We start from the raw sequence: 24,406 nt of genomic DNA on the forward strand, positions 1-24,406 counted from the left end.
CCACCTCAAAAATGCCTCAGACATAATGGTTTTAAATCAGCATTCTTTTTGAGAAAATATTTATTTTGGGCATCTCTGCAAGTCAGTGCTGTGACAATCTTGCTTAAGGATAGTTCTCGTTGGTAACGGTTCCCAAGCTGGTTCGAGCTTCATTAAAACTGGCACCTTGCATTGTGCCCAGACACTTACTGCTGCTCTTTGCAGATGTTCAAGTGTGAAGTGGTGTAATTTGCTCTTGGTATGAAATTCCACTTCATAATCACCTCTGCATTCTTCTGCTTCTCTTCTGAATGGCTACAACGAAGCACCATGTGGAGTACAACTCAAATAGATAAAATGAAATTATATTTAAAGGCCTCAAAGCTCCTCGCCATTCCTAAAGAAGCAGATTTGGTATATTAGTTTCCCTTAGCTATGACGGGATTTGTCTGGGTTGGACTAAAAGCACAAAGCTTATGTCAACACATTGTGTTTCCAGGGAGTGTGATGTGCTCCTCTGATTGCACATTAAGTGGATCCCGTTCTGGCTCAGTTTTGTAGTGGAAACCTAACTGGCATAGCATTTGTCCCGCATAGCGTTTGTCCCTCAAGGTCAGTGTTGGTTATTGATCTTTAATTTACATTTTAATTGTGGGTAATATTTTATGATAGTACTTACAGCTTCAAATTCTGGAACTTCTAGCTTTCAGGGCTAGCAGAGGTGGGAGAGGATGGATGTCCAAGGCAGCAGGAGCAGAGACTGGTCATGCAGTGGACTGGAGATGGGAGATGTGTAACAGAGTGAGGAGGTGGCCCAGAATCAAGAAGGTAGGAGTAGATGTGATGCCAGAGAGAAGACAGAGGGCACTGAACAGAAAAGTGAGAGAAAAACATGGTGGAAGGTGTAAGTAAGGAAACAATAGAAAGAAAAAGGTTTCTTTGACTAAAACCAGTACCTTCCGTTTGTCACTCACAAACGATAATGCTTTTCCATCATCAAGGGTTGAATGAGTCTGTGTACTGTTTCTGCTGTGTTTCCAGATGCTGAGCTGCATTAGAGCAGTTCACTTCGTAATGGTGCTTTGCCATTTTAGCAATTACAGGGTCTGCCAGTGGGTTGTCCTATTATAACTGTGAGAAGACTCATCCATAACCACTTTTCTGTTAGGACTTAGTTCTCTTCACATAAAAAAGAGCCCCCCTGCCTCTGTGCCATTAGACCTTTTCATTCATCAGGCAAAGTTAAAATACTTGATGAGGAGGTGGCTTTCTCACCTGGCTCTGGAAAGCAAATAATTTAAATGGAGAAATAATGCTTAGCTGTCCTAGGTATGCTCATTTATTTACAGGCCCCATTCACTGCATTCTTGAAATTACTCAGTAGTTGGTGGATGTCATGCTAAAATAAAGGCATTAATAGTAAACACCAGCATACCATACAATGGCACTGCTGTGATGTTACTGGCACTACTATGTGTATAAACACATAACAAGGCATAGAGAATGGGGCTGGGTTTCCAGCCCATTGTCTTGGAGGCCAGTGTGAAGATTTTGCAGCCTTATGCAAGACTAAGCTTTATTTTCTGAATGCTTGTTGGTTTGTTTTACAAGAGCAACATTATCATTATATTGTTGAATATGCACACGCACACACAACGCACACACACACGTATATGTTGAATACTACTATTCTTTAATTTCCTTTATATATCTGATGACTATTGTGGGTTGAAAATTCATATTGATACTCATCAGGAACAATAACTTTGTAAGAAGGCCTCTCTGAACAAAGCTTTTGTACCATTATAAATGTAGTAAATAAGTACAAATTGATCAATATATGACAAAAGGGTGAAGAAGGGAGGTCAAGAGGTAAGAGTATTTCCATATAAAACATGTTTTCCCTTTTGAAAATGGCAGGAGCATAAATAAATGTTTTGTATTGCTGTGTATTTGCTCCACCTGGTGGATTTTCCTGAAAGTGTTTTTAATCCGTGCTAATAACAGGAAGCTGTCTTTAATTAAATATAAAAGTCAGTACCAAAAGTAAAGGCTTTTGTTTTGTTTGTTTTGTTTCGTTTTGTTTTGAGTAGCAATAGCATTGCAAAAGGCAGATTTGGGAAAAGATTGAAATTTGATATTTCTCTTGGCCACAGTCGGTCAGTACAGTAATCTCTATTAAAGTGTAGCGTTCCAAATCAATTAATGATAACAGTTTACTCTTGGACTCGTCTAGAGTTTAATAATTACAAAGTACAAATCTATGGCTTGTTGGGGTTATATGTGGTCAGTGAAAGTGAGGGTTTGCTATGGCTTCTCCCCTTAATTTTTGAGCCCCCCGATGAGAAGTAGCAGTACTATAAAAAAAAAAAAAAGTTACTATGCTTAAGTGTTACCGCTGTACATCAGCATAAAATCTGTCTGTCATTAAGCTAGCTTTGCAAGCATTGTTTTCTTTGGAACTCGTAAGGACTCGGTTATGCTTTGATCATCTCATTGTTCTCCTTAGGTTATTTTTTTCCTTTAGAGTGTAATGGCTCCCTAACAGAAGGTGAAGTTTAGAAAATAGTGTCTCCATATGCAAGGGATTTGGAGACCTTTTTATTGTCTTTAAAAATGTCATTCATAGTCCTCATTAGCATTTATTGTTGCAAGCGTACAAGCAGAAAATGTGAAATTGGTATGTCATGAATAGCTCCACAGAGCTCTAGAGCCCTGAAATTTTGCCTGCAGTGTGGTGTGGGGCAGGCATTGAGAGAAAGCTGGCCAGATGGCTGCCAGCACAGAGCAGAGCTGCAGGTTTTTGTCTCTGGTGCTGAGAGGAGGGAAAGTTCACTGGAGCATACGCTATCACCCCTTGCGTTTTAACAAAACTAACTCGCCATCAGTCAAAACGGGGAGGTGGTGACATTGAAACAAAAGTTTTCAATATGATGTAACAGTCCTTGTCAAATGAATAAAATATGTTTAGTTAGTGTCACAAATATTGACATGTTACAAAGAAAAATGCAAGGCTCGAATTTATGGCTAGTGGTAGATACGCTTTCACACAAATATGCTCTCACATTATCTTTATTATGAAAATCCTATGCATTGAAAAGACATCGATTAGAGGTCAAAACTAGGGTTAATATACTACAGCAGGAGGAGTTTCCCTACCCATGTTAAATGAGCAAACACTTGAGTGTCAAGTCAAAAAGCAACTGATAGTTTGAAACCTTTTTTCCTTCTTCTTTTCTTTCCTTTTTGGATCTTAAAATATGACCCTAGTTCAGCAGGACCAGATATTCTTGTTCAGGCTTCTCCAGGTCACACTGAATGTATTCTTTCTCCTGTCAGTGAAACAGCATCGTTGGTATTTTCTTATGTCCTTTTAGAAATAATATCAAATCAATATCAAATTTTCTAAAGTGCTTCAGTGATGTCTATGCTCAGATAGTGTGGTAATTTCCTTTGAATCTGTATGATGATGGAAATTAACAGTCAATTCTAATTTACTTTGCCCACACTATAGAAAACACTGTATTTAATAAAAATGCAAGACAGAACTTGGTTTAGACCAGATCAAGTGAAAGAAATAGACACCAAAACAGGTACATATATGTGAGTTTGTCCACGTGAGTGTTCTTAATAAAATGTATATATAGAGCAAAAGAGTTTGCATTCTTTAAGACCTGAAGCCTACATGTTGGGCCTCCCATTCTGAGTCAGTTAATTTTTGGGGGAACTGTTCTCCTACAGTAGGTCTTTATGTATATTTTCATAATTTTGAAACCTGAAATACTCCTGAAATGCCACTGGGATTTCTGGCAATGTACAACAAGGATGATTTATTTTATTTTTTTTTATTCCAAGTTGCTAAGTCTGACCCATCGCCAAAGTTGCCTTTTCTTAGCAGATGATTTGAAATCCTCTTCAGAGGACTAGTTTCTGATTATCCTATTGAAATAGTATGACTATTCAGTTTTCTTAACTGAAAAAACAGATGAATGCTTTCTCACCTCCAATGAATTTAATCCAGTAATAGAGGTAACATGATGAACAGTTTCTCTTAGATAACCAAGAATATTTTCTTCCTAGCTTGGTGACTAGCTTTCAGCTATTGAGTATTTGTGTAGGTAATCTCAATTAGTCTGCATTTCACAGAGCTATGTATGTTTTAAGGGTCCCATTTGTCTTTTTTCAGAAGTCCAGAAAGCCTTGCCAATAAGGAAATGCTTAGGGAAATGTTTAGTGTTATCTGGCAAATGTTTTGTGTTGCATGCATTAAGAGCTACTGTCAACAGATAAGCATGTATCTTATTGGAATATTTTAAGTCCGTTTCCAAGCAAAGAATTAGAAGTTTAGAAACAAGTGCCTTTCTTGAATAGCTTGAGCTCTTTTGTGGTAGTGCAGTAAAAACAAGGGAGGCTAGGTACAATGTCATGGAAAAAGTCATACTGAGGGTACCCGTTACAGGCCTAGGTGACTACTGTCGCACCAAGCGACAAGAGATACTGGGTAGGAAGAAACTAGTGAACTTCTCCTGAAGGTATTGCCTACACTGTACTTTGGTTGGACAGTCAACTGAGTAAAGTTCAGAAAGCATCCAGAAGTGGTCATCCCCTGCTTCCCCCGCCCCCCCTCCCCGCCTCCATCAGCTCTACAGCTCACACATTAGGTGGGTTTGCCCCGTCAGTGGGATGCCTTAAGAAAACACTAATAGCTTCCAGCTGGGTGGAAAATCAAAACGTTTGGGGGCTGACAAAACTACCAGATTTGAATTTGAAAGCCCAGCTAATGCCTCCATTTTTATTTACCATTCGCCCATAAAAGATTATTTTCCAATATGTCAGCCTCATTTGGTGGCCAGTGGTCTGAAAGTGAAAGTGGAACAAGCAAGCAGGGAGATCTGGACATTAGTGAGTCCGCCCTTTCAAGCTGGTGTGCCACTTTGTGGAATGGCCTTCCCTGAGATTGGGGGGGTCCTAATGACCATTCATCAATGCTCGTTGACTGATCATTGAGTGCCTTCTCATTCAGTTTATCAAGTCTTGCACATAAAAAGTCAGAATAAGCATTATTCAGCTTTGTTAAAGCCAACTAGGAGTAAAATGCTCCATTTGAACCCATTTTGCCCTTGGTTTTTCACTTTGTTAATGCAGTCCTGCTTAAATGAGTGCTTTTATTGGGTCTGTTAGAATATCTGAAACTATTAATTCTCTTGTATTGAATAGCTGGTGGCAGGCCAGAGCAGATGGGGTAGAAAACTATTTGGTTGGGTGTATTGCTTTCAATTAGGATCAATGAGGTTTCAGCTCCTTTGAATTAACTCACTTAATACCCACTGTGTGAAGTCACAATGTATCACAACAGTCTGCTATAAGTAGAGCGGGAAGTTGAGAAGTCCTACAGAAAAGCTTTGAGTTAAATTCTTCCTTCACTGTTAATAGAGAGCTTTCATTAACTACAGATGCATTTCAGTGGAGTTCCAGTCCCTGTTATTAAGCTAGATTTGCGCAAAAGGCAATCTCTGTATCTTTAAATGGTGATCATCTGGAATTTCTTTTTTTCCATCAGATCCATGTCTTACAGACCTTATATCATCCACTGCATAAAAATCTTCTTTCCCCCCCTTCCAACTATATGATTATGGGGATTGTTTTGCCTTCTTTACCCATTTTCAAATTCAAGAGTTGTAGGGGATTATTTAAAATTATTTTGTTAAGTGTTTTGAATGATTGTCAAAGAAGGAGCTGATTCCCATCCAGGAAGGTGTAGCATAATGTGCACCATAAAGAAACTGGCTGAAGATTATCTTCTGGATTTTTTACTCTCTTTGTATCCCTTTGGTTTTGTGGATTGCACATAATACTAACTCTTGTGATAGAGCAGAATTGTTCCTATGTTAAAACCACTTTCTTCACCAAGAAGAGAACCGTTTTACAGAATGGGCTGTCCACCTTTGCTTGGCCTGCTAAAATTTCAGACCTGGTGCTAAAACTGTTAGGACAAGCATTAAGTGACTGAATTAAAAATGGGGTAGGGTGGGGAAAGAGAATAAATATCCACAGATATTTATTCAGGGAGGACTGCCAAATGGGTTGCAGCCTGCCTCAGTGTATTAAATAATGAGAGGGGAAAACTATTCATGCAGCTGGCTGCTTGAGAAAATGCTGAAGTAGTCTCAGATGCACAGGCATTCTGTTAGCCCCTTCCATGAGCAGACTTCTAGGTGAGAATCTCCAGGGATCCAGGTTTTGTTGACGTGGATCAATTTAAGTGGCAATTACTGTAGTCAGATAACAGCTTAAAAAGGCTTTTTACACACAGAAAAAAGATGCATAATCACACAGCATATGGAAGTTCAATTTCGTGAACCGTGGTCTCTGGATTTACAATGTACTGATATTAAGACCTTCTTTTAGGAGTGAATATTGTTAGGTTTTATTAAAATGCGTCATACCTTTGACACGCTACTTTCTACTCTGAAGCTGATTCAGGCTGCATCTATGTTGATGAAAGGTTGCATTTCCAACTGTGAAAATGTTTTTCCTTTCATATAGACTACAGCATTAAAAAAGAAAAAACAACACAGCAAATACAATACTAACTGACTGGTTTTAATAGTGCATCAAATAATAAAACAAAAAGAATGGTAAATTCTTTCAGGGCCTCAGTGGTGCAGACTTTGTCTCCCTTTCCCTTGCTTCTCTCCCTTTCCCCCCTCTACTTTTCCCCCCTTCATGAAAGCAGTCTGTCATGAAAATGTTTTCGTGTTTCGGTGTTTCTCTTGGGCACTCTGGCAGTCAAAAATCCATTATAGAGAACTTCATTACGGTAGGTATTTGATGTAGGTGCGCCTCAGGTAGCAGTAGTGTTAGATTGTTAGTGCCAGGGTGCTTTACTGGGGCTCCTTTGCTTCTTTGACTGTCTTGAATTTGGCACTCCGGTGTTTGGAGTCTCTCCTTTTTAAATGAAGCTTAAGGGTGGCACTTAGCATTAAAAAGTTATTGTGGAAATATCAGTAAATGAAGTGATTGATTTGCTTTAAATGAGAAATATTCATGAGTTCAGTCTGGATATTGGAAGGGTTGTTATTTTTTGCTTAATTTCACATGTGTGTCCTTTTCCTAAATAGATCTTTATCAGGCTCTGTGGCAGCTAGAGGAAGGAAGAGGAAGACCTGAAAGCAGAGTTGTTGCTGTGTAGTAGAGGCAGAAGATGGCATAACACAAAATCAGGGAGATGCATAAATAAGTACAAAATGATTAGTCGTGCACTGACAAGAATGCAGCTCCTGAAGATCTGACTTGAGAATCGCTGCCTTTCTGTACGAGTTTAAACCTATACTACAAAGGCAAAGTCAGAACCAGGATCTGCGAACTAATTGCTGGAGAAATAACTCGTTACTAAAGGGAGAAGCTTTTGCAAGTGCTAAATGGGAGGAGAATTTTAAAAAAAGATTTTTTTCCCCTTGTGCCTGGAATTTTGTGCAAGGCTATGTGTACTACAGAAGGCATGCAAGTCAGGCGTATGTTTCTCCTAAGAGGCAAAGATGTTTTACAAAGGACTAAAGAGGGACTGCTGAGAAGAAAATAGCCAGCTTTAGATAAAGCACTATAACAAAGACTTGTAGTTTTATGTATCATGGTGTCCATTAAAGCTTAATAGGGAAGAGTGCATTGAACCTAGCCAGGCATACGTTATTCATGTGAAGGATAAACACTTAAGGGGTGTGCAAAATCAGAAATTGGGAGGACATGATTGTTCAGCTCTTGAAAAAGCTTTACAGGGAAGATTTTGTTTTCATCCCCCATGGATCACCAAGCAAGGTAAAGGAGAGTAAGCTGCGAATGTTTGGAACATATCAATGCAGGAATCCCAGGGGGTTAAAAGCACTATAGTAAAATGAAAGTGGTCTGCTTTCTAAGTGTGTTCTATTTTACACATACTACTGGGAATCTGAGAAAGGGAATGATTTTGATACTTTGTTCGCTATAGTAAAACGGCATAATAATGACAAAAGTGTGGGGAGGGGAGGAAGAGGAGGGGGGACTCTCATATATCCTTGTGCACGTTTTGAATTTCCAGCTAAATAAACAAACGTGGTCCTATGGAGTGCAAAATTATGGCTGTTAAAATAAAGAATGAATTTGTTTCCACTTTTGGAGGAGAGCTGATTCAAAGCGATGTGTTTCTCTTTAATTGTTGTCAGCAGAAGAAAGGGTTAACTTTTAAAGAAAAAATGAATAATTCAGTGTTTGGCTTATCACTCTGCATTTTAGTTTCTATTCTTTGGTCATCTGGAACTTGGTGTGAAAGGTAGAGTAAAAGGAGTCAGCTGAGGGGAGCCGGGGTTGTGATAATTTGCACACACATCCCTGTCATTGTTCTGCCTGAAGAGACAGGGCTGGGTTCAAGGCCACATGTGCTCCTGTCATCATTCACATTTCTGCTCCAAGTGCAATACAGAGTGTCAGCTCTCCATCTGTCTTTGCCTGGCAAACGCACGCGCCCAGCATCCTGCCTCCAGCTACGCTGCCACAGCCAGTTCTGATGGCCCTCCTCGCTTCTCTCTGTTCATTCCAGAACAGGAGGCACTGAGCCCTAAATAAGCTTGCTTTTAGGAGAGAGCCATTTACAGTGTGGTATATTTTATCCAAGGATGCCTGGTGAGTTGAAATTATTGCAGCTCTTTTGGTTTTAAATGAGGAAACGCTAATTGTTTTTTTTGATGGTATTTTTTCCCTTCTTGTTCTTGGTTTTTTTTCTGTCTTTTAATATAGAGGGTGATTTGCAAGCTGATACGGGTACAGAGCGATCGTGGATGCTAATTCTGTTGTGTATATGTTTGGGGGAGGGGAATTTGTGCAAGGGAACTGCCAGAGATGATACTTACAGCAGGACTGGATGTTTCAGTGAAAAGGAATAGAAATAGCAGAAAGTCACCCGCTTTGTGGGTGCAGGTCTCTGCACGGGGGATCATTTTTTTGAAGAGAAATACAGCTTCAGGCTGGCTTTCATGACTGCCAGCTGTACCTTGAATCTGCAAACATTTGATCGGTTCACCCATCAGCTGAAATTATCTCTCTGAAAAGCTGTTTATGTTAAAGAAGTGAGGGAGATTTATAAAACAAATTATTGCAGCATTGTCCTAAACCGTAGTCCTTAACTGTCACCAGGCAGATCACTGAAATATGTTGATTCAAAATAAAACAATAAAAAAATCTGCTGCATTACAGGGACTGCTATGGAGCTGGAAATTTTTATAGGTTGGTTTCCTCAAGAAAATATTATCCTTGGATCTTACGATCACTTGTCTAATTGATAAGTGTTATTGCCAATGAAAACGGTGCTTCTATGCAGGGTGATTTGTCTGAGGGGTTTTGTGAGATGCTTGACCACGACCAAGTGGATTGAATTTGGTGTGTTTGTTTTTTTCCCCTTTGGGAAGGACTGAAGAAAGCCATGTGCCTGATTATAGCAGCCTGTGTGTCTGGATAAAAAAAGACAGGGCTAGAGATCCTACAGCTGGCTGGTTCTTGTGGATTATTTGGGTAGGACAGGCAGAAGAGGCTACGCTTGATCACAGAGAGTCTGTACACCTCGCAGATGGTGTTTTGAAACAGTATCTGCCAGTTTGCTGCAACCACAGTTGCATGTAGGTATTGCCAGTTGTTGGAAGAATGTTTTCCTTTTAGGATTTTTATACACGGTCATACCCCACTGCTGGTATGTTTGCTGATCCTCTGGTTGTAACAAGAAAGTGGGCTCTGTTTGCTCAAAGCACAAGCTAAGAGGATTTATATGGTTGAAATATGGGCAAATTAATTTGCATAGATAACAACTGAGGACTATGAAAGGTCAATTTAACCCTTTAGACGCCAAATTTGATTTGTATGCGTTACATTCCTGGGAACGTGGTCTTCATTAGAAATACCACGGTAATTCATTAATTTGGAGAACTGTGCATTCTGCATAATTTGAAGCCACTGACATTTCCCTTATGTTTGTATGAAACTCATCTTCTCATGCACTTTACTATTGGTGTATTTTATTAAGATATTTAAATGTACTAAAACGACACAATCTTACTAGCTTTGATCCCTCTGTGCATTATTTGGGGCTATTGGCAAACTGTTGGAATGCCTAGAGTGGAGGTTTTTGAAAACCTATTAAGCCTTTGGCATTTAAATTACTTAATCTACCTGCTGGTTAAAATTTCATGCATCTTTAATCAAAATGGCATGCACTGCACTCGAGTATGTATATCCTTATCAATACTCGTTAAGCTTTACCATTAAATAAATCTTTAATTTCCAGCATTCTCTTAAAGCAGTAGCAAGCAAGAAGTGTGTTTTAATGTCAGCTCGGAGTGTTAGAAAACCTTGCACTTGGATACAGAGAATACACTAACAGCTGTGACTGGGAGCATGTGCCAGAATGGAGATACTTGAACAGATCTGACACTTGGCTATTTTTGACACCCATCTGCACTTTTTTACTCTCCTCTAGGATGAACTGCCTCTCAATCTGTTCACAGCATATTTTAGCCCTTTAATATTTGGTGTTTGGTTTTTTCAAATGGGCATTATTAGCCATCTGGGGCAGATTTTGTATTTTAAAAGTAAGCACATTATGTACAGGAGATTAAAAGGACGTGTATTTTTATGTAATCTGATATTATGTCAGTGCCTTTTGTATATGTGTGAAGTCTTGATTTCAGAAGCATCCCTTCAGTGATTCTGACATCTGAAGTCCTTTTGGGGAAAGAACAGGAAGTAATAAGAATGGATTCTGCTTTATGTGTAATGATAACAGTTACACAAACTAAATTTGCCCTTTAAAGATGAACTGCTCCTACTGTTACAATTGCGACTGGCCACTCACCTCCTCACTATCCTGTCAGGGCAAAGTGACAGCAGCAAGGCTTGCTAATGAAAGGCTGTAAAAGCAATTCAGACCTCTGTTAAGGCACTACTGCAACTCTAAGCAAAGTCTCTAGGAAGATAATCCTGTTAACATGCAGCTTGCAGTAACAAAGTTAACAGTTTTGTCATTCTGTGTAGTGAACTCTAGGAAGTGTTTATCTCTAAATAATTGATACCGAGTGTTCAGGTCTAATAACATACACAGGTTTGTCTGATTACCGTGAATGTGGTGTGGCTTTTTTTTTTTTTTTTTTTTTTGAGCTGTTTATTCCGGACTTTATTTATGAAACATTACAAATCTATCAGTCATTTTATAGTACTTTCAAAGAACAGATGTTGGCCTACAAAATGCTTTATTATTGCCCATGGCAGTATTCAGCATGGTTTCCTTAAAAGGACAATCAGTGATCACAGTCATTGTAGCTCAGAAATAATGCTGCTCTTTCAGAAGATGGCCTGGTATTAGGTCAGACCACCCTTTCTTTACTTCTGCTCTCCAGATGTGGCTGCAACTTTTTTTTTTTTTAAGTTCATGTTTCAAAAAAAATGGGTTTGTTTTCAAAATCTGGTTTTACTTAAGATATCTCCATCCTGGAGTGCATTTCATAAATTGCCCACATATTTTTCTTAGCAGAGAACTTAACTGGCTGTAATTTTTAACACATGGCCACATCATGTGATATTTTCAAAACATTTGCACATAGCTTTAAGAAGGTCCCAGCAGAAATGATCCATCATCTCACAGCCAGCCCGTTTCTTAACAGCATATCTGCATTTTCCATTTAGCAGAGCTATATATTATTAGCTTACATTTTGGGTAGTAAAACAGTGCATTGCTGATTGTAAAACATGGACTTTATTATCTGCTGAAAATTGATTTGGCATTTATAGCCACTGTGTACTAGAGTGGCTTTCTGGTTTTAACATTAGTGCTTGCAAGTGATGATTTGTTTAAAGAACAGAAACAAAATTGCCATGGACATAACTGTTAGTGTCCTAGTAACTGAACATTTGGATTATCCACCTGTTTTTTAAATACATGCGTCTAAATGCTGTTGTACAGCAAAAGTCTCCTAAGAGTCCATTAACCGACTTGTTCTAAGTTGCAGTTGCTATGCTGTTATATTAGGACAATTCTGTGTCTTACAAAACAAGTTTCCTGCCAAACAGGGAAAATGTGTCTGGAAATACTTAAGTCTGAGTGTTATCCTTGCATCATTATTCCAATCATCCTACATAATGACTTTATCTTCTTCGGGATTCAGATAGGAGAAAAAAGCTGTCTCCCTAATAGGACCGTGGGTCACTGGGTTCTTCAGATACATGTTATAGGGTTTGAAAATCAACGTGTAATGGCTTGGTTTTCAAAGTATTGTAGTCTCTTCTTCTTTTATGGTAGTAATACACTTCAAAATCTGCATGACATTATTGCCCTTACTTTTAACACATGGGGCTGTGAACTGCATCTTGCTATGAATGTATGGAAGGTAACTAACACATCAGGGAATGCAGATCGTGCTGCAGAAATAGCTGTTAATATATGTATTTTTAAATAGGGTCCCAAACACTCTTCCCATCTGAAGATGTAGTGCTTTCCAACTCAGACCTTTAGCTGGAGAGGAACAAACAAATCAGTTTCTCAGGACTGGTACTTCCTTGGTGTGCATAGGGTGTTTAGCACCGATCACATCTTGATTTGAAGATTTTAGACTCCACACATGTTTACTGCACAATCATCGTACCTTCCAAATCAATGTGATCTGTGTACATGCAATTAAAAAAAAAGGCTTGAATACCAATTTTGGCTAAATTCTAAAATGATGTGGCATACCAATTTGAAAAGTCTGAACAGAGAAGTTAATACATCTAAGAGTAGAAGGAAGACATGATATCTGGTCCTTTTCAGGACCTGTACCAGTTTTCTGGTTTGTTTGCTGCATCCTTTTCTCTTCCAAGTATGTACATCAAGAGTAACTCTACAAAACATCATCTGAAGCCTGATCTCTCGCTACCAGGCCACAGACTAAAGCTAAGTGTACAAGACAACTTCTGCATGTCAAGCAGTATCTGACTTCCAAATCCAAAATTGCGTGCCTCAACTCTCTCCTCATTACAGATGCATCACTGTTACAGCTTTAAAGTTTCCTGAGCATGTTGAGCTGTATCTGCGCATGCTAAGATCTGTCTCAGTATCAATAGGGTTAAGCAGGCCAGTGCTGAGTTCACACCTATATATTTTCAGAATCGAAGCATTCCTGTGCCTGAGGTCGGTTGCACAGTTGGAACTGGTAGGTACTCGGAGGAAGCCCAACACATATTCAGAAACACTGGTCTCTTCACAAGTGCAGGCTTACTTTTTGTTCCCAGAAATGTGTGCGATATGAAACGGAGCGGAGCCAGCGATGCTGAGGCGAGTAGAGATTAAATCAGGAAATCCATAGGGCACAGCAGCGCATGGATTTTTACTTGTACGGAGACATAGTCTAGCCATATTGGCCCGCTTGGCAGAGCTGATTTCATTCAGTATCCTGCTATGCTAACTCCACATTCACACAGTTCCTCTGCGAAGCTGGTGAGGCCCTTGCTGAGCTGTACCATGCTATCTATATTCACTGGCTCAGCTCTCCACAAGCTCAGTCGTCTCTGCACCTCATTGCATTTTGCGATGTACATTTGTTCTTTCTGCCTTGAAGAGCGGGACCAGTGCAGGAGCAGCTTCCTCCTTGCTGCTGCTAACCCCAGGCCTTGGTCCCTCCTGAAATGTTCCCTGCCAAGTTCCTGGGCAGGGCAAGAGTGATGGAGATTACTCGTGTCTGGAATAAGCTTCTGCTGGGCAGTAGCTCCCCCCGCCAAGGGAATACACTACAGACCTGAGTTTGAGCAAGCAGAAGGAGGATTTGGATTCATGTCTTTCATTCCCAGTGTAAGGCTTCCACTCAAAAGACTTGAATAAAATCAAAGCTCACCCCTTCTTTCTCACCTAGCTGCGTCTTACGCAAACCAGTTCTACTTGCCAATCTTCTAAAGGTGGGGATATGGACATCTTTTCTGGAGGAGGGAGCAGTACTGTGGATCCCATGTCTCCAAGTTACTGAAGCTCTTGAAAGTCAGGGGTAAAGTGTCCTGTCTCCAGTATTTCCCTGTGGGTGAATTGTAGGCAGTTCCTAGTTAAATATAACTAACTTGATACCATCTTTTCTGTCGTGAGATGTCTGCTACCTAATGGGAGGGTGTAGAGAAGATGGATGGGGCCAAACTCTTCTCAGAGGTGCATAGTGGTAGGGTGAGAGGCAGCAGGCTCAAGTAACGGACCATGATAAACCCCAAGCAGACACCAGGAAATTCTTCATCATAAGGGTGATCAGACACTGAAACATGATGTCCAGAGAGATAGTGGTATTTCCATTATTGGACACCATATTGGACAAACCCCTGGCAACCTGATGTAACTGCACATGCTTTGAGGCTGAAGGACATGGACTATCTGATCTCCTGAGGTCACTTCAGTTTTCATGATGATTCTTTGTTCTGTTGGATCAGATAGCTGTTTTGGATACCCAGTCTGAGGTTCTTCAGCCCTGTACACTGTAGGGGAGAGCAGAGTCGTCCATGGCATTGTGTTTGGTGTTGTGTTTCAGAGGAAAATTTCAGCAGTGTTGGATTCTGGGCACCTGAATTTGCTTATTAATTGCATCTGATCTGAAACGATTACTTGGTCTGTAACTTGCAGAATGAACTTTGTCAGTAGAGGAGAATTGTCAGGCTCAGTGCTGGCTGAAAGGGCTGCAACTCCTTCCCATGGTAGCTCGTGGAACTGTGCTTCCACATACCAAAGCTGAATTTATTTCTCTGTGCTGTTGGGTGGTTTTTTTATTTTTTATTTTATTTTTTCCCTACTAGTAAACTTGTCTTTACTGCCAGTTATAGGCAGAGTGTGGAAGCCTCGTGAACATTAATTGCAGAAAAAACTTGAGAGAATTTGCTGGAGACCCTGGGATTTGAGAGGAGCTGCTTCGACTGGAGGCTCACAGACTTCTTGGTTTTCTCCCTGTGCTACAGCACACCACCTGGTAGTAATGTTCTTGCATCTGGTTTAAGGCTGTAGTGTCAAAAGAGACACTGAATTGATCCAGCTTCTAAAAATCTCCTGCCCAAATTCCTATGGCATGAAGCTACAGCCCTACTTGAGCTTTTCCATGATGTTACATAATGAGTTGTGCATTTATTTCTGCTGCTTCTCACTCTTGGGATCTGGCAGTCTTGTGAAATTTTCATGAGGAGTAACTACCTGGTAGGACCCACACATCTGAATTAATTTAAATTATCCAGTCAGCTATTTCAGTATTAATGTAGATATATGTTCTGGAACAGTGCCTGCAACGTAACTGTGCTTTTAAACGGGCACAAAATGTAAATCAAAGGTGGCAGGAAATCTTTCTGAAGTTTGAAAGGAAATACCGTCAGCAGTGGACACAGTTATTAAGAGTACTGCTTGTATGGTTCTCATTCATTACAGACAACCCTTTGGAAGCAGACTGTAACAAGCTGTGCTGTATTTTTGCATATTGACAATACTGAGCTGACAAAGACTGAAAGAAGTGTGGAAATAGAAGAGCAAAAGGAATTAGTATTGATCACCTCTTGGAGGAGAGGCTGAGGAATAAGGAAGAAAAATGCATTTTGGTAACCCTTCAAGCATACTGCCAGTTCATGCAGATCTGGTGTAGGGTCAGGCGTGTATCATTCTTGGTTAAAAAAGGGGGTTTGCTGTAATGAATTGGGATTTGAGGAAGTGGGATTTGCATATGCTTAACTATAGAGGTTTGAAATGATGATGCAGGAATATATTTTGAAGTCCATTGCCCCTTCCAGCTTATTGATACATCTTTTCTCTTCTGCAGGTTAATGCACTATTCTGTCTTTATAAGTAATTCAGAAAGCATCTCTCAAATTTGACTTGGCACCCTTTCAGTTCTGATGCTTTATTGAAATTTTTCTTTATGTGTTTATAATCCACTTCTCCAAGCTCTGGGAGCCCTCCTGTGCATCTCTGGTGCAGGTTCTTGTAGTCCCCTCTTTCTCTCCGATTCTTCTAGCAGTGCTGGGTTCACTGTCATGCTCCTGTTTTGAAACCACATCCTGCTAAAGGAGTAACCTCCCACTTTAGTGATACAGGGCCTTTCCCCTTCCTTCTTTCAGATCTCTCCTTAATATGTATTTTGTGAGTTGTGCAAACACACATGACTCAAATAGTCTTCCTGCCGCAAGATTGCAGTTTGGAAAATGTGTGCACTCGTATCATATGAAAATACAGCCATAATTTGATTTTTGCTTCTAAACTGTGCATTCCAAAGATATTCTGGTGGCCCTTTTAAGCCAGGGCAGTGAGCATGTGTACAGAGCTTTGAATTTTCATTGTAGCTGTTTCATGATCCAAATTAATGCCATCTCCATAGACTTTCTTATATTTCACTTCCCCATATCAGTCCTGAATTTTTAAGAGAACTTTTTTTTCTTTTTTAAGGATTTTGTGACTTGCAGAGCAGCAGCCATATCATTCATGGTTAGCAAATACAAATTAACATTTATTGTTTTAATTTTATTTTTCCAATCCATTTCACCACATAATTGTTGATTGTGTAATTATATCTGCTAGCTTTGCACACACTTAATTGTATTCTACTTAGGAAAAAGTTTGCTAACTGAAGTTAGAAGAGGTCATTTTCTGTGGATAGTGTTACTAGGTTTTTTTAGCTACTTTGCCTGGAATTGTACAAGGTACACTATTTTTGACTTTGTAAACTGTAAACACTACAGTGTACAAAAATGATCTTTAAAAAACGTGGATGCGATAACCTTGTTCTTTTTGAGAAGGAATCAGGATTTGTATCATATTGAAAGTATACCCCGGGAAACACTGGGTGAACCATAGGAACTTTGAGAGTTACTAACACGGTAAAGAAAGCTGAAAGATTCAAGCAACTTCGGTTATATCTGTAAAAGAAAGGGTATATTGAGCTATCCAGTGAGGTCAGATGGCACTGTCCTTGAATGGCTTTGAAAGTCATTGGTTTTCTTCTCAGAAACTGGTTTGCTATGTCTTTGGTTTTGGTGTTTCTGGTTTTTATTTCTCCACTGGCAGAGGGAGGACAGTGATAAAACTCAGTTTCTAGAATTCAAGTGCTCCATATTAGTTGAGTTCATCCTTCCATGGTCCTGTAGAATCTCCTCACTCTAGGGTCCTGAAAGAGAGAGCTTGTGTCAATCTCACTCATATTGGGTCTTAGAAGTAATTTGTATTACTTCATTACGATCGATATTTGGTTATTTTACACCAACATGGCCATTGGACTACAGTCCATCTTCAGAAACAAAAGCAAGGTCATTTGCAATTTTTAAAGGTGATCTGTGCAGTAATGAGTGTATATTTTACTTTTCTGAATTTCTAATAGTCAACACGAGCACTTTATTTTGTCCCCTTGCAAATGGAGAAGTGAGATGGTGGCCTCTGTGGGAATACTTTTTGTGTCTCTCGTGAAAATTTTAAAATATTTTGAAGAATGCTTACCTTGTTTTGTTCATTTACTTACACCTCCCTTTACGTTATTCTCTGGTGGTAAAAGCAAATCTGTATTTGGGGTTTCTGTATTTAATAAGCAAGGCTGCTGCGCGGGAGATGAATCTGTGCATGAAACTCCTATTGAGAGCTTGGTCTGAAAGCAGTCTTCAGAGCCTGTATAGCAGGTTCTCTGCCGTCTGAGGGAGAGCTGGTGTCACAGTCTTTCTTTGCCCTCTTCAGACTTCTTTGTGTAGTCAGAACCGTGTCTTGGTGGAATAATGGTTGGATATATGTGGTTGCTTCTCAGCTGGCCAGCTGGGCTTCTTCCTCTGACATGTCAATTGGTAGAGTAGTAATTTCCAATTCCTTTCATTCTGAGGAAGGAAAGCAATGGTACTTCATCTTCAGAGACCAACAGAAACAGAATTCTTTATGCTGCCTTAAAGCTTTTGCTGCAAACCACTCTTGAGAGTCTGTAAAAGTTCCAAAGATAAAAATACTACCTACATTTCAGGTATCTTCCTGCATCCCTCCACAGAGCCACAAGAGAAATCATAGACTCTCTCCTTAGTTAACTTCTACATTGTTTCAGAAAGATCTTTGTGGACGCTGCTGAATAACTTGCTTTTTCTTGGAGGAATACAGAAAATCATGATGCCTTGATTTCATCCTGACACCAGCAAATATGATTGCATGGTTTTGTCTGGGGCATTGGTTCAAGACAGTCATGAAATAATGAGTGTCTATTACTTAATCACCAGGAATGCTTAATAGTTTTGTCACAAGTGTTTTTCTTTTTGGAGACTCGTAAGTGGTTTTGCTGTCTTGCCACACTAGATATAGAATAGGTGCCTTGATGAATTACCCAATGGGGATTCTGCTGCAGAAATTCATGTTTGCTGAATGAAAATCAAAGCCTTTTCTTGTCTCCTTTGGTTATTACAGTGAAGCTGCTGGTTTTTAACTATGTCTGCTTATGTTGTTGCATGCAATTGCTGGGTTTGGAGGGCTTTTTGCCACAAAGTATTATGATGATGCAGATGTTCTGATACTGTTTTTTAAAGCAGTTGGTTGCAGATCTGATGGTGAAAGATGGTCAGCAGCTAGCATATATCATCATCATCTGATCCAAACAGGTTCCTTTGGGAGTCAGCTGTACTGTTTCAGTGTGTTGTAATTAAATTGAGCACAGTTAAGGTGTCAGAAATTACTTTATAATACAGGATAATGGACTTAAATAGGCTTATTTGCACAATGCAAATCATAATCTAGCAAATTACCCTTAAAGGCTATATATTAACTAGCCCCCCAATATTCAGTAGGAAGAGAAAAAGGAAAAAAAATGGTCTGATTTCTGACTTAGTCCCTAGGACATCCTTGCATTAGAGTCTGTCTGGACATAATAGATGCTACAGTAAAGCCTGTTACTTGTGAATAACAGTCATAAAGTGTTTTGTTTGAAAGAAAAATGTGATTATTCTTTATTTTAGTGAGGATTGGATGAGTAGGGGGAAATCCCTGTTAACCAGACCTGTAATACTTGGAACAGTCCTTCTTATATATGCAACAGGTAACTTGTGTAACTAGCTCTTGCGAGGTTTTGACCAGTGTTAATTCCCAGAAAAGTTCCTGTGAGTTGTGAATATTCAGCATCTTACAGAATTAGGCTGTATTTATGAAGAGGCTAATGTTGTTAGGAAAATGATAGATTTACATGCATAGTAAGAGCTGTTTGTAAAACAGCAGGTGGTTTGTAAAATATCAGAAGTCAGCAAAATGTTTACTGATGTGATTTCTTGCTGAAAAACACGTGAACATTAATACTTCAGATAAAAAATAACTGATTTGCTTTTCTTCAGCCATTTCAGGTCTTTCTTACTTGTGGTTTGAATGCACAGACCTCTTCATTTTCTGTCTTGAGGACCTGATTTTATCTTTTGAAGGGCCCAGCAGAAGGGGGAAAAAAAAAAGAAAATTTTCTTGCAAACTGTTTATTTCAATAGGAGGCATATTTCTATGAATAGATAGGAAAAGTTCAGGTGATACCAGAACGTTTGTGTTTTAGTTTTGTATGCGTATGCACATACTTTCACGCAGAATACTAGATTACATCTCTCTTTAGTCATATAAAACCTGCTTGGGATTGAGTTCATTAATGGTGCAAAGCAGTATTAAAATACTACACTTCTTTAGAATGATACATACAGGTCTAAGCAGTTTTTTAGTTGTAAAAGCCAAAGAATATAATTATAATAATATTAATAATATCATTGATATTATTATTAACAATATTATCATCATTGTCAAAATCCTGTAAACTAATTTGCTTGTGTGCCATTTTCATGCTCCAATTTAGAATTAAACCCTGTCCCCTACCCAGTAAATGGCTGTTGAATTGTGTATGTCTTCTCTGAAAACGTTTCCAGTGTGGTGAAAAAAGGAATTCAGTTCAAAGATCTTTAATCCAGTTTCCTCTGGTTTGTTCGGTTGCACAGAAAATCTTACCCTTTGCCACTGCCCTTCAGTTCTTCATCTGCTAGTAGTACTGAGGGGGAAATTTGTGCTGCGCTACTTATGCATAATTTAAAACAATTGTGCTAGCTTTAAACCCGAAGTCTTTTTTCATCTATCATTTATCTCGTGATGTTATCTTTTGTACTCGGTACCCTTCACTAAGCACAGCCTGACACATCTTGTGGCCTTTACCTTCTGCGATAAAAAAGATTGAAAAGATGCATGGCACCACCTGGTGAAGATGAGGCAACCCTGGAGAACTGTGCTTCAGGAGCAGGTGACTGATGCTAAGAAATGTGCCAGTCTAGGGACACAGCTGAAGGGTTGTAGTAGGGAAGGGGGAGGGGAAGGGAAGAAAAAAAAAAGAGCAGGAACATTAATACATCTTCCTGAGGTTTGATGGGACATATACTGCCTACTGTTCCATCTGGTGCTTATGATAGCATGGCATATTAGCATGCTGCAAGTTCATAATGTATTCAGGGCGAGAAAGCGCCACTTGCATACCAATTGAGGCATCCTCTTTCTCGGAGCTGCCTTTGAATTTCAATGATGTTTATGCCTCCTAAGCCATGACTGAGCTGAGCATTTCCGCTCGGGGAGGAATAACAGTAGTGAGGGACTCTGGCTCGTGTGGGGTTTCTTTTCCCTCTCTTTTTTTTTTCCTCCTTTTTTTTTAGTTCTTCCTGCTATCTCCTTCCAATTTATTTTGTTTGGGGAAGCTTAAAGACAGGTTGAGGTTTTGGACTAGCTAATTACATAGTTTCTGCTAATATTACATTAACTTCTTTTTAACGTTGTAGTCTATTGTCTTTTTGCTTATCTCAAAATGCTCAAGCGCACTTTTTATGACATTTTGATGAAATTACTCTAAAAGCAGTGTGAGGAAGCATTTAAAAATAGCATGATGCAATTCTGCTTTATATTCAGGTTTCCTATATTGCTATATTAAAGAACAAACGATACCCTGAATTCCGCATTTCATGGTAAATTATTTGGGCCCTGCGTCTTCAAGACTTGATTGTAATTTCAGCTGTGCCACCATAATAGGATAAGTATCTGAAGTTGAGCAGGTAGGTAAGTCTTTGTAGGAGTGGGGTCTTTTTATTGATCCCTTGCAGGAAATGTACTGATATGTTCGTTTTATTTCTCCCTACCCTGTCCTCTTTGAAACTGCTGAGATTGACACTTGACTGGAGACAATCTCAAAACTGTGCCGTAGAAACTCTCGACTGCACATTTTGTTTCTGAACTTGTCAAAGATTGGGATCCTTTTATGGCTCAGTGCTGTGAATCGCTCTGCAGCCCTCCTTCCAGTAGGTTTTGAAAGTGTGAAATTTACACACAGGGTAGGGTATTTGATGTGGGATTTTCAAGTGTCTGGAGTAATACATGAGTACTAGGCACATTTGCCTTTGTTGGTGACTGTGCTTCTAAACGGCTTCATGTGTTTTGAAAGTCCTACCCCAAAAAAGGAGACTAAGCTTGCTGCTTGTTGTGGTTTAACCCCAGCCAGCAATTAAGCACCACACAGCCGTTCACTGAGTCCCCTCCCAAGCAGGATGCCCTAGGAAGAGATTTGGAAGGGTAAAAGTGAGAAAACTCATGGGCTGAGATAAAAGCAGTTTAAAAATAATATTAATACTACTACTACTACTAATAATAATAATAATAATAATTTTAATAATAATGACGAAGATGATGATGAAAATAACAGAGAGAAATAAAACCCAGGAAAGACAAGTGATGCAAGTGGAAACAATTGCTCACCACCAACTGACTGATGGCCAGCCAGCCGGTCTCCAAGCAGCAGTCCCCTGGCCAACCTTTCCCCTACCTTCATTGCTGAGCATGACATCGTATGGTATGCACTATCCCTTTGGTTAGTTGGGGTCAGCTGTCCCGGCTGTGTCTCCTCTACCACAGCCAAAACCAGCACACTGCTTGAAGAGGGAAGAATATAAAACAGTGTCTCTAGCACAGACCTCTGAATGAATGCATTTGGTATCTAGTCCTCCACCTGTACAGCTGGACTGTTGCTGCTGCCCAGAACCAACTGTGGTTTGAGGCTTTAGCTTAATCTTTAATGCATATGACTGTCATGCTAATAAAAATGTACTAGGTAGCACTTTGAACTCCTTCGCTCTAATTTAGTATTAATCCACTTGATTACTAGAAAAGAAAAGATCTTGCTATACTTCTGATACATTCTTTCAAATACATCCAGCCGTGACTTTTATAAATATATATTTTCAGACAGTCACTTAGCCACTCCTTGCATAGATAAGGAATGAAAAATGCATTAGTCATCTTGACAAAGAATAAATTGAATTCTTTTGGTTTGCTATCTGAATATCTGTTGTCTGATGGCTTAAGAACATTCCTTGTTTATTGATAGTGCATTTAGACCTAGGTATTAATGTCTTGGCTTAAATGCTAATTTTTTTTTTCCTTAATACATTCACGAAGGCTAATGTTACTGAATAGGAATGTGGAGGAGGTAGTGTGGGTAATTCAAGCAAGTTTAGTCAGCACTTACAAGATTCTTGAAATGTTTCTTGATGTCCTACAGAACTGTTAACATCTGCACGGCTTGTGAGAAAAGCCACATTTATTACAGCTGTATGCTAGCTAGAATGCAGAAGAAAGTGGGGGTGGGGGGGGATCCGAGTTGAGAATGAAGCAGCTGGTTTTCAGTACAGAGATTTATAATTTTACTCTCATTACAGACCAACAGTAAACTCTACTTGGACTCTTTTGTATCAGCTTCTTTGAGATGGCAGGTTGAAGGCTTAGGAGTTTAACTTTCACTAGATACAGTCCAACAAAATACACACAGTTTAAAAAAACTCAAAGCTTCTAGATAAATAATCATAAGTGAAGTTCAGCATTTCAAGGAGCTGCTCCAGTATGACATAACATGATGCAGAGCATGTGTTTGAAGTCTACATTTGAGATGGTTAAAAAAAAAAAAAAAAAAAGGAAAGATAGATTGTTTTAAACAATAAGAAAAAGAAACAGAAGTAGTGAGAGAGTAATAAATGACAAGGCTGCTTGGCTCCCTGCAGAACCTACAAGGTGATGCAGTTTCTCATCCCCATTCTTGTCAGGGTTTGGGGTTGCTGGAGGAATGGAAGGTATGCCAAGAGACTCCTGAGATCCCAGGCCTGACTGAATGGTGTAATAGCACCTTTGCTTTTACCTCTTCTTTTCTCTCTTTTCGTGCTAGAAGAGGAAATGAGGGAAGAACAATCAATATCAGAATCCCATTTTCTGTTTCACTCCTTCCTGTAAAAAATCAGATACACATTTCCAGAATCAGGGGGTTTTTTGGGTCCTAGTTTCATTCCCTGCTCACCCATTTCTTTCTCAGCCGTTAAGATTGAGATTTAAACCCAAGCTATGCCAATGCTGTAGCTGTCTGTTAGTTGTCACAGTCTTTGTTCAATTTCAGTTAAGCTTAAAGATTTTTATAGTTTTGTTTTCTCATTTATCTGCTCGATGAATGGAAGCTGGTATTTCTTTTGTTTCCTCTGGTTAATGTGGCTTGGTATGCTTGCTCTTACCTTTTTTCCCTACACATTTTAAGTGAGCCTATTCTGGTTTTGCTCAGTTAACTTCTTTACAACATGCCCAAGCCATTCACAGTGGGAGTGCCAGGATTTGTTTCTGTGTCTCCTACTGTTTCTTAACAACCTCAGCAACTGAGGAAGCTGCACATCTACCTCCTGTTCATTATTGCTCTTCTTAAATAGTGGCTCTGAATAATTTTCTAATATTTTCTAATATAAAACCTATTCCGTGTTCACTTACAGCGAAGGCACAAACAGCTACCCATTAAGAAACAGGGCCCATAAAGACCGTTGTGATGAAGAGCATCCTCTTGTTGCAAGAACTCTTAAAAAGAGTTGGCTGAGGTATCTTTATCTACTCACACGTTTCTGCTGTTCATACTGTGATCTATAGCAGATGTCCACTCTGATAACCTATTATACTTTTTATCCTTTCTATCTAACCTTAGACTTTTTGCTGTTACACCCATCATCATTTAATTATAGCATGTGGCATTGTAAGAGCTCTAACATGTAATTGCTGCCTTTTCTTCCCATTCTCCTGACACCAGAATACAAGCAAAAGCAATTTTTTTAACATTTCAGTTATGAAAATGACTGCATTTGATTCATCAGTGTTTACCACCTCATACCTTCTGAAGTGATGGTCTTAGTTTCTGAAAGTTTGTTTCCACTTAGTCTTGTGGAAACACATTTTATCTTAATTTTGTGCAGATTGTTGGCATTGAACAGAATTATGTGCAAAACCGAGTAGCTCTTTAAGTCAGGGCTATAATCACTTTTGGAAATGACCTGTTAAGTTTCTAATAGGTCATTTGTATGCACAGTTACTGAAGGTGTTTGCTCTGTTGCAATAATTATGAAAAAG

General features: G+C 39.3%; 1 protein-coding gene across 9 annotated transcripts in view; it reads left to right on the forward strand.

Annotated features, from left to right (window-relative positions):
* The window catches only part of RUNX1T1 (RUNX1 partner transcriptional co-repressor 1), a 116,174-nt gene that overhangs the window by 26,802 nt on the left and 64,966 nt on the right, over positions 1–24,406 (forward strand). Inside the window, exon 1 of one of the 9 annotated variants that reach the window (XM_056331952.1) lies at positions 688–807. The exons of 6 other annotated variants lie outside the window; for them this stretch is intronic. Coding sequence is in view for 2 of the 3 variants with exons in the window: in XM_056331949.1 (XP_056187924.1) it covers positions 20,189–20,243 (55 nt within the window). In the remaining variant the exon portion in view is untranslated. Of the gene's footprint in view, positions 1–687; positions 808–8,335; positions 8,635–20,148; positions 20,244–24,406 lie in introns of those variants that run through there. 2 more of the 9 variants (XM_056331951.1, XM_056331949.1) reach the window with 2 other exon arrangements.

The sequence above is a fragment of the Falco biarmicus genome, chromosome 3 (assembly GCF_023638135.1).
Source record: "Falco biarmicus isolate bFalBia1 chromosome 3, bFalBia1.pri, whole genome shotgun sequence".
Lineage (NCBI taxonomy): Eukaryota > Metazoa > Chordata > Aves > Falconiformes > Falconidae > Falco > Falco biarmicus.